This window comes from Sus scrofa, chromosome 2, assembly GCF_054392235.1.
Source record: "Sus scrofa isolate SSC_HxYL_T2T_F1_AM1 chromosome 2, Sscrofa_HxYL_maternal_Yorkshire_Landrace_v2.0, whole genome shotgun sequence".
NCBI classification, from domain to species: Eukaryota; Metazoa; Chordata; class Mammalia; order Artiodactyla; family Suidae; genus Sus; species Sus scrofa.
The window spans coordinates 119417372-119432407 of record NC_139384.1 but is presented as its reverse complement, the minus strand read 5'-3'; the positions used below and the strand labels follow the sequence as shown (position 1 = coordinate 119432407).

At 36.9% G+C, this 15036-nt stretch overlaps 2 protein-coding genes across 6 annotated transcripts in view; one reads left to right on the top strand and one right to left on the bottom strand.

The window, feature by feature from the left end:
- Positions 1–14345, top strand: part of LOC102165335 (uncharacterized) — a 133607-nt gene extending 119262 nt beyond the window's left edge. The window contains exons 9-11 of the mRNA XM_085014195.1: positions 1428–1614; positions 9251–9386; positions 11086–14345. Of these exons, the coding sequence (XP_084870321.1) occupies positions 1428–1614; positions 9251–9386; positions 11086–11185 (423 nt within the window). The 3' untranslated portion in view covers positions 11186–14345. The remainder of the gene's footprint in view (positions 1–1427; positions 1615–9250; positions 9387–11085) is intronic.
- MACIR (macrophage immunometabolism regulator) overlaps positions 1–15036 on the bottom strand; it is a 790687-nt gene that overhangs the window by 606541 nt on the left and 169110 nt on the right. The window lies entirely within an intron of this gene.

Sequence of the window (15036 nt, the reverse complement as noted above, 5' to 3'; positions counted from 1 at the left end):
GCAGTGCTTTATGTTCTCATATCCTTGTTCTGAAGATATATTGGACCAGCTATCACAGTTCCTGCCTATTCATGTTTCCTAGCCTTAACGTAATGTTTTTTTAATTTAGATTTGATCTGTAAATTTATAGATAACTTCATAACATCAACAGGTGAGCCATCACTTCAGCTCCTACGGCATTTGATACCCTTCCTTCTGAGCTATGACCTGGTCAGAGGGGAGAAACTGTTTTGATATTCAGTTGTTTCATTTTTATGCTGTAGATATGTTTCTAGTAAGATTACAGACATTCTTTAAATATGCTCATTTACTCACAAAATGGCATACAAGAAAAAGCTATTTACTATCATTTATCATCCCTACATATTTTGTCTCTTGTACATTCAGGAAAATTTGGGTTGTTTGAGCCTAAACATACTACCCCATGCCCTGTAATTGTCCTTTCGGAATAATCACCAGCATCATCATGTGACAAACAGCAGGACTTGTGTTTCATTTTACCTCGAACACAATGCTCAATACACTCAACCATCTCTCCAATGCATCATCATAATGAGCCTCGATATTTTTAAGAGGGATCTATTCTGCTAATGCACTCAGTGTATATTCAGCAGAGTGAAAAAAGAATACTCAAACTCCCAGCAGGCTCCCACTTCACAGCAAAAAATTCATCCAGCTCTGCATTCTAAAATCTTTTGCACTGCCTTGTTAAAACTAAAAAGCAAAAATGAAACTAAATAAAGAAACTGGCCAGCGCTCAGCACGGTTTTCTGATAAAGGGATAAAGCACCACGCCCTCTGCCTCAGGTCAAGTTCCCAAGAACACCCTGGCACTCTCTCAGGACTATGGACTGAGGGCTGCCCTCCAGGGTGAGGATCTTGATTTATCATGGGCCTTCCACACCACTGACCGTAAGAGCCTAGGGCCTGATCTGGCCTGGGGCATTTAACTTGTTCCTTTGCACAAATGGGAGTGCTAGGTAAAGTAAAGCATGAACAAGAGGCTGCTATTAGTCATGGTGGACATACTGGGAACTCAGGGCTAGAGGACAATCCCAGTGTTGAGTAAAACAGCACACTGGGGCCAGCACTTATAGACAGGGCCTTTAAAAAATAGTTTTTGCTGAGGTGCCCATTTCTATTCCCTTTTTATACGTCATTGATATTCTTTTGATTCCTTACAACTGAATAGAAGCCAAAGAGAAGGGATAACTATGGACATGAAAAGGGTTAAATTCTCTAGAGCCAATGCATTACTTCAGATTATCTGGCTTCTTGCTCAATTATTCAGATTGCCTTAGCGATAGAATCCTGAGGACAGTGGCTTCTCTGAAGTCAGCCTTGGTGCTGATGTCATTGGCTCTAGGAGTTGATGACTGCTGGTACAGGATGGCTACTCAGATGATTCCTTTGTGCCATACTTGCAGAACCATGTCTGGGAAGATGTTACTCTGCACAACAGTAGCCTCCCACCCCTGGCTATCAAGCACCCAGAATGTCTGGGCCTTCTGCACCAACTGGACAGAAGCACAGACACGTGGATCCAGCACTACTGTATTCTAAAGGATGGCTGCTTGTACTTCTATGCTAGCATTCGCTCCACCCAGGCCTCAGGTATGGACTCAACTTTCACCTGAAATAATAGTAATTACAATTATAATAGTAATGACACCTTAGCTTTACACAGCCTTTACCAAACTTTATACTATGTAAATTGGTTCATTTGTGCTCTGGAGAAAAGATACTATTATTATTTCCATTTTGCACATGGGAAAACCATCTGGAAAGCCTACACAACTTGACAAGATCACATGTAGTAAGTAATGAAGCTGAGATCTAAACACAGCCAATTTAATTCCAGAGCCAGAACCCCTAACCCCACACTGTCACTGCCTGGAAAAACAAAAACTAAACTCACTATTTGGTCACAGATGACATTCAGAATCAATGCCAGGAGTTTTCTTGTGTGGTCATGCCACCTTTTTCTCATAGTATCTCTAATCTTGAACAAGTAAGTACCAAAAATAACACTAATTGTCAATTTTCTTTAGGCAAATGACTTAACTTTCTAAAACTTAGGTTCCCCACTAATAAAATGGAAACAGCTATCTATTTAAAAAAACTACTGTGAAAATTAAATGAAGTAATTGCCATTACAATTACTTAAGCTCTACATATAAAGCACTCTATACAAAATGCTCTCTCTATATAAAATATTATATTTATTAATTTATATTATTATACATATATATTTTAATAGATTACATGCTATATGTATAAAATAGTATATAAGCAATATAACAATGAAATAATTATGCATTTCTATAAGAAAGATTATTTACCTTCTCATAATTTTTTTTAACCTTCTTGTAATTTTTGATAAAAGAGACTACTGCTGTTTTATTTGTAGGTGGACTTTTTCCCAAATAAATAATCCTTAAGCAATTATCAGTAGTGAAGATCCTAGAATCTTAGTCATTTAATTTCCTTCTTTAGCATAAATGCCTATGTTTAATTAAGCTAGACATTCATGCCAAATGAGAAGGAGGTATCTAGTGACCATTTCAACCTTCCTGGAAGGATACAAAAGAGGTACAAACTGAGCATCACAGTATGGTTTTTCTCATCACTCAGCATGGACAGTACAATGATTCTCTTTTACTTACTCACTCTTCCACTTTGAGAGTATTAAAATATGACCCAGAATATTATTCAGCTATTAGGAAATAGTCAGCATTCCTCAGCACTTACAGAACAGACTGTTACTATTTAACCCAAATCCAAGGCTTTAAGCACCTGATAGCAGGATGAGAATGAAGGTAAATAAAACAAACTTCTAAAGAAGTAATTTCCTGGGGCCTTTATTATAAAATATCACTGCAAAAATCTGAACCATTTTAATTAACAAATCAATGAAGTTCAGTTTAAGAGAATGGTTCCATAGATAGAAAGGGAACATTTAGAACTGAATGTTTAGATTACTCCCAACTAGAATATTAACCAAGTGCGTTCAAACCCCCAGTGCCCAGAGACTGCTGCTGAATTTAAAATGGTAATGAGAGCCACTAGGTGGGCGTCCCTTGTTTTGAAAGGCCGATTTGTGGTTGCCTAGGCTGAGGGGGAGGGAGTAGGATGGACTGGGAGTTTGGGGTTAGCAGATGCAAACTATTGTGTGTGGAGTGGATAAGCAATGAGATCCTGCTATATAGCACAGAGAACTATATCTAATCACTTGTGATAGAACATGATGGAGGATAATCTGAGAAAAAATGTATATATGTATGTGTAACTGGGTCACTATGCTGTATAGCAGAAATTGACAGAACAATGTAAATCAACTGTAATAAAAAATTTAAAAAAGAAAATATTTAGTTGAAGAGCTGGGAAACAGCTACTGATAAAATGGCCTAAAACAGTAACAGTAAAAGCAGAGTTATCTTTTAGTGAGTACAGGTTTTGTAATGGTCACTCTACTAAGTGTTTTTACTTATTATTTCATTTAATTTCTATAACAATCCTATAAATAGGCTATCATCCCACCTGCAAGTTCAGAAACTGATGCTTAGGAAAGTTAAGCATTTGCCCAAGTTCCCTAGCTAGTAAATGGTAAAGACAGAATTTGAACCCAGGCAGCCTATGTTACACCAACCAAAATAAAAAATACTCAAGAAGGAAAATGTGATGGTTTCTTATGTTCAGTTCTTATTATTTCACACATCTCTCCAGAACCTTCCACCATCCTTTGTTGCATCCAGAGCACTCTAGGGCCTTATACTTTGTTCCCAAATGCTTCTTTCTGGCTCTCTCTTCTACACCTGTGTTAAAGCCCTGCGCTCTATCTAAACATGCACATTCTGTTTGCTCAGCACACTCTACCTCTTGAACATTTTTCCAACTCCATGTCTTTGCTTGTGTTACTTCCTTCCCCTGAAACATTCTCTACCTACTGATTTCTCAACACAAGCTGTCCAGATGCTACCTGTCCTTCAAATGCTTATTCAAATGCAAGACATCTCTGCTAGAAAGCAATCCCAGATGGTTGTGGATAAACAAAGCATCTCCCTTCTGAGTTCCCTTCTGAACTTCCACACTTACCTATCTTGTGACACTTATCACCCTCTACTTTGTATTTTGTCTCCAGTTGGCCATTTTATCTCTTCTAAGGGAAATGACTCTATCGTGCGTGCTTAATGAACAAATGAATGAATGAACAAAGAGACTAAACTACCATAATCCCCATGAAGGGTGAGCTGTTTGTCATCCCCTCATTTAATAGTCAAGAAAGATTAGAAGATTCCAAGGCCAATTCAAAGGCAAAACCAAAACTCACACCTCCAGATGCCTAGGCTTTCTGCCATATCGCACTCTTTCTAGCTGTAAGAAGTTATCTAATTTCTATCTATGTTTTAAATTTCTCTCTTGAAAATATATTATTTTGTGACTAATGAAAATATATAACCCAATGCTATTCATTCTTTCTCAGTCTTACTTCTTGCATATCTATCTTCCTGGGTCCTTAGTTTCTAGCCCAAATTATTTCAAATATGAATTAAAAGAACATATTCCATACTGAAAGTCCAATAGAAATTTTATATCTAGGCCAGGTTTTAAATAGAAGCCTGTGATTTTTGTTTTTACATGACTCTACTCTTTCTTGAGTAAAAGATAGTGTTTGCCTGAGCATGCACATTGTTCCAAAAGGTGTATTTCCCTGCCACTCCTCCCCACTCCCACTCTGACAGCTGGAAGCTCTGCCCGGTTAATCATCTGCTAACCCTTCTTTAGCATTAAGGTGGCTGTGCAGGAATTCTTCTGAAGTTCTTTACCCTTCCCGAGATTTGAAATTTAAATTGAGGTTTACATCCTTTTTCTAAGAGTCCTTTTCAATGACCTATGGCTCACAGCCATTGATCCTGCACAATGAAACTCAAAATAGGGTCAAGGCATATCCAAATTTCCTGTGAGAAATTCCCCAAATAAATATGCCCATCTCCACTGTCCATGAAAAGTCACTGCCCTGGTGAGCTACATTTTTTTTTTTTTTCAGAGCACTGGATCATACTGCTCAAGTGTTTTGGGATTGGAAAGTTAGGATGTATTATTGAATATTTCCTATGTATCCAGCAATCAGATAAGCACTTTATGTTCATTATCTAAAACAAGTATTTGTGAAACATTCGCTGTTATTGTCCCATTCATTACAAGTGAGAAACTAAGGCTTGGAGATGCTAACTAATATGCCATTGGTCAAACAGCTATTAAGTGACAGAGACAAAATGTGAACAAATGCTACCTAAATCCTATGCCCAAACTCTTGGTCACAATGCTCTGTGTAGCACTCCCTGACATAAATTAGTCTTCATAAACTAGTACTCAGTCTGTAATGCTATGTGTCTCGTCTCTGCACTGCGGACATCAGCACACTGACTGCAAACAGCCAGGGTCCACCAGATTCAACTATTTATCACAAAACAACAGGAGCTGTGAGGACAGCAAAGAAATTTATTGAGAATGGCCAAAATCATGCTGTATGGTGAACACTATTTAGTTTAACTTCATCATTTTATATGCATGGAATATGAATCATTTTCATATTCATAAAGATTATACTCATAAAGATTATACAGAGTTCTAATACTTTCTGTTCTTCTAGGTGACACTAAGTGAATGACCTTTGTGTTGGTCTGATTTATAATTCCTTCCCTACTTGTATTCTCCAGGCTCTGCTTGGCTTTTGCACATCCCACCCTGGTTTGGTTCCTAGTTCTCTGGCCCTGGGAAGGTCATAACCTTGAAGCAGCCCTCATTACCTTTTGTAACAGTATTTATCAAACTTCAGGTTTTGACCCCATTACTGAGTCATTCAATCAGTGTAGTAAGTTGTGACCAGTATTTTAAAAACAAGAGAATTTAATTGAATAGAAAATATCATGATTCCTCACAGTGTTTCACAAAATCTTTAGTTCAATTGTATTAAACCAAGCAGAGGTCTGAATTTATCACATCTCTTTTAATTTTAAAATCTTTTACTGAAATATAGTTGATTTAAAAAGTTTTTTAAACATAATTTTTACTATACAACAAAGTGATTCAGTTATATGCACACATCCATTCTTTTTCAGACTCTTTTCCCATTTAAAGTTTCTTCCCTTTCTATTACCTTTGTAATATGTCTGTTATATTATTTGCTTTGTTATTAAGACTCAGCCTTATGTGGTCACCGCTTCATAGAGGCATGATCTCCTGGCTATAGTATCTCGGTTACTTTATTCTTTCATTTTCATTTATTTTACTTTATTATGAATTTTATTCCATTGATTTATGTTCTTTATTAGAGATCTGGGAGACTTCATCTGGTATTTCTCATTTCAGAAGGTATCTGTAGTACTTGGGGCCTGACTTAGTTCTTATAACAGTCACCTGAGATACTGAGATAATACTGAGGACAACAAAGAGAAGGAAGGGGGCAGAAAACAGTGACATGAGAGGAAAGAGCAATACATGAGAAGCAGCACAGCCCTGAATTCCTATAAAAATCCTAGTCACACATTTTACTTTCAGCTAAGTATGCCTCTAATGTATATTGTGGGAGTTGGAGAAATAGCACCAGTCAGTTCCCTGAAGTCTTTTCTCACTGTCAAGTGCTAGTACTTTAAAAATAGGTATCACTGTCAGGCCCATGCCTGCCAATATTAAAAAGCCACTGTATTTCAGAAGGCTTTTAGTCAAGTGCCTCTTCACAGACCTGAAGCCCCTTGTCAGTCACAGTATACTTGATAATTGTTTTCCTTTTATCTCTCTCCAGCAAGAGCTGGAAGTAACAAATCAAGACTTTGACTATTATTCTTTAAAAAAAGTCACATTAAGGTCTGTATGCACTTAATGTAAAATAATACATTTTACATTATTGCAACAAACAGAACATGTAATGTTTGCATAGTTCTTGTGAGAAATCTCTGTCCATACATTGTGCCAGCTTGCTATTTATTGCCACCTAATGACAGACAGAGACCAGTCCAATGAGATCATCTCAAATGAGGTAACAGGGTTATAACTGGATGACCTTACTGCTAGTTATTTCTACCCTATAACTGGTTAAGAAAGAGGTCAGAAACATTCCTATCTGTAGCAGACACCTTTTGGAAATAATCTTTTGTCTATTCTCAAAATGGGTAGGAATGGAGGAAGGTATTCATATCTGCTCAGATAAATGAGAAAAGAAAGGAAATATTCACAAACAGGAAGAAGTCAGAAACTAGTATGCAATATAAATGCTGCATACTATTGTTTGGAACAGAGAAATGAGACAGCAAAATAATACTCAGTTATGTCTTTAGGTATCTTACAGTCCAGAAATATCTAGCACAGCGCTTATTCTACTTCCAGTATATACCCTCAAAACCCATCAATGCAAAAACTTGCACGTGGATATTTGTAACACTATTCATGATAGCCAAAAAATTTTTAAAAACTTTAAATGTCCAAACTAACAAATGGATAAATAAAATGTGGTATATCTGTACAATGAAATATCATTCAACAATAAAAAGGCAGTACTGATTTATGATACAACATGAATGAACCTTGAAACTTAGTATTAATAAAAGAAGCTAGTCTTCTTCACTTAGCACAAAAGACGACATATTACATAATTCCACTTATATTAAGACCACATACTGTATAACTCCACTTATACAAGAGTATAAGAAAGACCACATATTGTGTAATTCCACTTAGGTTAAGTATTCCAGGAAAAATAAATCTATAGAGACAGAAAGTTGGTTAGGAATACCTAGGTTCAGAATGGGGCAGCAGATAGGGAGTGATTGCTAATAGGTATGGAGTGTCTTTTTGAGGGGATGAAAATCTTCCAAAATTAGATTATGGTGATGGTTGTACAATGTTACAAACAGACTGAAAATCAACGACAGTACACTTTAAGTGGATGAATATTATGGTGTAAATAACATCTCAATAAAGTTGTTTTATACCTAGAAAGATGTCACTCTCTGCTTTTCATAAGCAGTATTTTTACTGGGCTGTGCTGAAGGAGAAACTCTAGCCATTTCTAAAATGAATGCTTTCCTAGAAGTTCTAAAATTGACTTTTTAAATGAAAAATTTAAAAGAATTTAATATTGCATCTAAACCCCATCTACAAAGTAAATGATTTTTAAAGTCCAAAAGACGCTCATTCTGTTTAAAAAGAAAAATTTATGACTTCCTGAAAGTATACGCTGGAACCAAGTGTAACTAAAAGGGAAACAAAAATGAATCATATTCAAAGGGGCCAAATTTTCTTTTCACAGGCCCTTATTATCATATTGGCATAAAATAGTTATCCAGTAGAGTAGCAAAAATCCAAGTCATATTTTGACATTTTCTTTGTTAGTACAGTACATTAAAGTGTCTCCTGGAGGGGGAAGAGGAGGATGAAAATACGAGTCAACAAGTGCAAGAAAGAGATTTAAACCCTATTCATCACTATTAAAATGTTACCTAGAGTATCTGCATGAGATTCAGGTTACCTCAGAGCATCAAGACACCATAAAACACACAGAAGTGTTTTGATTTTTCAGCACCTTGTCCTAGATTGATATCCTCTGCCACCCACCCCAAATAATGTCAACAAAATTCTGGTCAAGCACTATTTAACCACTAATATAGATTCAAAGGACCCCGAGGAAAATATCTTTTAAAGCTAGTCATTTATTATCATTTTAATTCAAGTTGACTCCCTCATATCACCCTGTGGGTTCATATTTTAAATGTGCTTTGCATATGCACAGAAAAGGTGAGAATCTATTTTGGTTATAGAAACTGCTGGCAATCTGCATTACTCCTCAGGATGTCTTAATGGTTCTGCCCAAGCAAATACTACATAATTTTTCTTCTAACTTAATATTGTAGGTGTCACTTTTTTGATACTGAAAAACTCATTTCAAAACGTGTCCTCCAGGTAAAAAAGCTACTTTAGGCTCACAATGCAAAATAATGAACATGTAATGAGAAGACCGCAAAAATGAAAACCAGGAAATACAAAGTTTGTTCCCAGTCTTGCCATTAATCATTAGTGAATGACGTGAAATTATATACTTTTTTTGGAGCCTCAGATTCTTCGTCTGTAAAATGAAACACTTGGACTAGAGTTTCCTTCAGATACAAAATTTTCCTTCATTTTCTAGATTTTTTTTTCTCCATCTTACTGTTTCCCTATATGTCTCACTTGCTTTTTCTTTCACCCTGTGTAGGTGGCCTCTATCTACAAGGATATAGGGTGAATGAGCAGACCTTTAGCTATAAGCAATCAGTAATTGAACTTAAGCCTCCATCTGAAGAACTGAAGACTTTTTATTTCTGTGCAGAAAATGAGACAGAAAATCAACGGTGAGTCAAGATCTACGTATTTTTTCTTCTTTATCAGTCTTGAAAAGAGCCTTCTAAGCAAACTCTTTTTTTTTCCAACTTCAATTCCACATCTTCAGTTAAATATCTCCTTTTCTTTGCATAGTCCCTGTAGTTAACGTTCCCCAGGAGTTCCTTTCCTTTCAGTGCATAAAAGGTAACTCTTCTGGAAGATTTTTTCTTTTTTTCCAAATAAAAAAGGAATCCATAGTTCTTCCCAAGGTAGTGGCTGGCTCAGACTTCAATGTAAAAATCCACTAACATTATAACCTGTAAGTATTATAATTTATTAACTCACAGATTTGCTATTCCACTAATTTTCACATAGTAACTTTTATTGGTCAGTTGTTTGGCTTTGTTATAAGCAAATGAAGGGCATATGACTTATCCATCTAAATTGATCTGTTCAGTATCCAACTTGGCATGCACAAATAGGCACTTGTTTCCTACAATTCTGAAAAAAAAAAAAAAATGCCAGCATTTAAGCTAACAGAGACAAAACCATGAAGCAGAGGAAGTACCTAGAGGATCCTCCTGTATCTCTCAAGTCTCCCTGACCTAATTTCAATCCCCAAGACAACGTCCTGCATCTCCCATTCCTATCCTCAACTGCTTGGTGACCATCCAACTGTCTGGATAGAAAGGACCTAATAACGAAATTCGCAATGATTTATTAAAACAAAGGACATGGAGTTCCCGTCGTGCCTCAGTGGTTAATGAATCCAACTAGGAACCATGAGGTTGCGGGTTCAGTCCCTGGCCTTGCTCTGTGGGTTAAGGATCCAGCGTTGCCATGAGCTGTGGTGTAGGTTGCAGACACGGCTCAGATCCCACGCTGCTGTTGCTCTGGCGTAGGCCAGCGGCTACAGCTCCGACTGGACCCCTAGCCTGGGAACTTCCATATGCTGTGGTAGCAGCTCAAGAAACAGCAAAAAAAGACAAAAAAAAAAAAAAAAAAAGACATGGTAAACCTTCCAGGGTCATTTTCAAGAACAAGATTCACTGTTTCAACCTAAAGAAATAAAACTCCAAATGCAGAATTTCAGGAATCTCCAGCAAGTGACCATTTGGAAAAAGGAAAAAGGATCTCCCTAAGCCTTTCCCCATTAAGTAATCTTCCCTGTTCCACTCATTCCCGAGCATGGGCTAGAGTAGGAGGATAATGAATACACAATGGCTAGGTATTTGCCATGAGCTTCTTTCTGACAATGATGAGCCTTGAAGGTAAGCCTCCAGATGGTATATTAGAAAAAGGGTCAATGAAAGAGACCTAACTCCTATGTGATAAAATTTACTGGCTTCTCTATTAGAAAAAGTTGAATAGTTGGATCTCACTGCCAAATGAGACCGATACTATCAATAGGAAACAATATTAAGTCATTAGAGAAATATTTCAAAGTATCAGACCAAGAGTTTCACAAAGTATAGTTTATGGAACTCTGGTTCCACAAGATATCCTACTCCCAAAAATAAATTTAGGGAATGGTACAAATCATGGTCGCCTCTCAGAAAATCTCAAAGCACATGAACTCAGTATTCCAAGACACACCGCCAGAAGGAATTCCATAACTCCCAGGACCTAAACTTATCTGACCCAAACTTTTTTTGTTGTTTTAAATAACACCTATTAACTATGCTTACAATGTCTTTAATGACCTGTCCTGTGCTGTTATTTCTGCAGCTGGATTACAGCTCTGAAAATGTCTATCAAAAAATGGCTTCCTTTGCATCAGGCTATTCAAGACTTCATGAATCGACCTCTAGAGGAGACCAGAATGTAACAGAAATCCTAATCTTATGAGAAAGGAACCACAAAATTGCCATCAGGAGGTTGTGGGAAGAAACAAAAATATTTACCTTTATGTAGTTTTTCAAATGAATGTTCCTCCAATACATTAAAATTTTGTAATAAGATTATAATTTTTATTTTGAAACCAAAACTTTAACATGTCATTCAGGTAACTTACATTAACATCATTAAGACCTCCAGGTTTTTCCCCCTTAGGGTGTACATGTTAGCATCAAAATATAGTATGCTTCATACCCTTGGCTTTTTAAAAGCATACACACAATAAAAGTCATTGATTTTATTTTTCCTTTTATATACTTTGATAAATGTTCCATTCTGCTTTGTACACTTCCTAGAATGTCTACAAGTCATAATGCGGGAAGCTGATATTTGGGAAGTTTAAGATTATGGAAATGCCATGGCTTAGAAGTGATGAGTAAATAATTCAACTAAACAAAGATCATTCATCTCACAATCAACTGGCCCAAGTGCCTCCCAGAACTTTCAAGATGAAAGAAAATAATAACAATTTTGTTTTAAAAGAAAACAAGGAATTACTTAGACTGAGTTTAGGGATAGAAAACTCAGAGGCATGAGTCTTGCTATTACCTGATTATCTGAATATCAAACACATTGCATAGGAAAAACACAAAATAAATAAAGAATGCACAAAATTCAGAGAAATTCAGAAGTGAATTGCAAGCATTGACTTCATTTCTCAGTGGAACAATTCCAATGTGTATCCAAGATGTTTGAAGCACTTAGAAGTCCCTTGCACTCACTAATGGAACATGGAACACAGATTTCAGAGAGTTCAACCATCAGATTTAAGGGCTCTGGAGAAACTCATGACAATAATAGAAACTCAAATACTTGTGTTCTCATAAAATAATTATATTTCAGAACTCACAAGGACCTTACAGCTCAACCTCTCTTTGTGGCTGAGGCTCAGGTAGGTAATTGCCTCTTGAAGATCACTAAGATTGATAATGGCAGAACTGGAACTGAATCCAGGTCTTTGTGCCTCCATCCAACATTGTTTTCACTACTAAAGCCCCTCAACTGTGTCCAAAGATGTGATGTGGTTTCACAGAGATAATGCAACCACCCACTCCAAACTTGTTCAACACTTCTAATCTTTGGCTGACAATTGGAAAACATTGATTCCAGCAATAAATCATGTTTCTATTTATACAGTCCCTAGAGAATCTTAAATGTAAAAAAGATATCAAAATTCATGCCATTTTTCCTATATTCTTCACCTCCATGCCGCCACCAAAAAGACTGGACTCTTCAAGTAGATGGCTACAGTTTGCAGCTGTCATTCACCACAACTCAGATAAAGGAAGCTTGTGCGTGTGTGAGCATGTACAACTTAGTTCCCATATTAAGAGAAGCTACCTAAATGAACTCATGCCCTAAAAGGTATGCTGCATACTGTGACCAACTTAATACCATAATCAAGAATATTCAATTACAAATAGCAGATAACCCTCTGTTCTGACAATGGTGCCTTTGTTATCCCAGCATTTGTCATGATGATAATGAGGACTTTCGGCAGGGCATCATCAGTAATGTCCATGTCAGAAACCTGGAGCTCACACATCCGCTCCCCAGCAGAACACTGCCTTTCTGGAGCCCTGCCATGGAATGCACAAACTGTGCCGTTACCAGGCAGCCAGCTAGTGACCAGAGCCAACTGTAACACTGACACAGAGCTTTCCCCTGAAGGAGAAAAACTAAAGCAACTACCTCAGTAAAATGTGAATACAATTTTCTCTAAATTAACCACTCACTTAACTTACTTGAAAGTGAAAAGTATCAGTATTCAAAATTCAGAGCAATCCTTTAAAACTGCAATTGTTATCCTTGGAAAATTTTAGGGAATTTAAACAATCACAGACTTATTAAATAAAAATTTTGTGTGAGCACTTTCATGTGGAGAGGTTCTGAACTTCTATATGATTTTTAAGGTTATGTGACCCCAAAAGAACTTTTCAGTTTCCTAAGGTCCACAACGTTTCCATCTCCAATAGGAATACTAGGGAGGGAAACGTGCAAGGCCAGCTTCTACATATATCCTATCTGACTGCACGTTTTAGGGTCAGCCCACCTTTTAACAAATCAAGGAAAGCTCGGTTAATCAATAAATGTTCTGTGAGTACCTACTATGGGTGAAGCACTGGCTGTCGCTAGTCTGCTACCATTGAGGGAGGAAGAAAAAATTGTTCAAAGCATGCACTTTGCAGTCAGAAGGCCTGAGTTCAAATTTTACTCTGTCACATCCTGGCTGTGACTTTGGGCAGGGTTCTTTAACTCTCCATGCTTTAGTTCCTTATCTATAAATAGAGATAATTACAGTGTCTGTCATATGTGTTTATGAGAATTAAATGAATGATTCATTATGAAAAGCACTATAACAGGGAGAAGGCCCAGTGAACTCTCAATATGATTTTTCAATATCATTAGCAAGCACTGTCAGCTTGTTATATACAGATCTCCTATCTCTGTGGAAAGCTTCAGAAAAAATACATCTTGTCTCCTTCACCTCACTATCTGAAGGTGGAGAGGGTGGAAGAGAGTTCCATCAGGGCTTCATTCTTATGTGACTTTAATAGAAAAGGCCAAATACAGCTTCAGGCTTTCTGGATCATATGCAGCATAATACTGCCTACATAGAATCCCAAAGACTAGTCTTCAGGTATCAAAACTCTGCTAGCCCATCTCCTTAGTAAACTTGGAGTATTTCCAATCAGCATTCCTAGAAGCCCTAAACTTGGCCCAAATTATTCTCAGAAGGTCCCTGCAGAGCCTAAAATGAGCTGGTCGATCTCCAATTCTTCTGCCTCATCTGTTGACTAATGTGTATACCATAAAGAAAACCCCTGGACTGTTCTATACTTGGGAATTACATTTAGAGAAGTTAAATTAATAAATATCAAAGAACATAATGCTTTGTTCCCTTAAGAATGACTGAAATCATAAAGATCAGAGCAGAAATAAATGAAATAGAGACAAAGAAAACAATAGAAAAGACCAATGAAACCAAAAGTTGGTTCTTGGAAAAGCTCAACAAAATTGATAAACTTTTAGCCAGACTCATCAAGAAAAAAAGGGAGAGAGCTCAAATCAATAAAACCAAAAATGAAAAAGGAGAAATCACAACTGACTTGACAGAAATACAAGGGATCATAAGAGATTACTATAAGCAACTATATGCCAATAAAATGGACAACCCAGAAGAAATGGACAGATTCTTACAAAGGTACAACCTACCCACACTAAACCAGGAAGAAAATGAAAATATGAAGAGACCAATCCCAAGTACTGACATTGAAAATTTGATTAAAAGCTGCCAAAAAACAAAAGCCCAGGACCCAGTGGCTACATAGCCAAACTCTATCAAACATCCAGAAAAGAGTTAACACCTATTCTTCTGAAACTCAACCAAAAAACAGCAGAGGAAGGACTACTCCCAAGCTCATTCTGTGAGGCCACCATCACCCTGATACCAAAAAACAGACAAAGCTACCACAAAAAAAGAAAATTACAGGCCAATATCACTGATGAACATGGATGCAAAAATCCTCAACAAAATATCAGCAAACTGAATACAAATATATACGAAAAGGATCATACACCATGATCAAGTGGGATTTATCCCAGGGATGCAAGAATTTTTCAATATCCACAAATCAATCGGTGTGATACACCACATCAACAATTTCATCCTTCTCAATGGTGAAAAACTAAAAGAATTCCCACTAAGATCAGGAACAAGACAAGGATTCTGCTGTCACCACTACTATTCAATATAGTTTTGAAATCCTAGTAATAGAAATC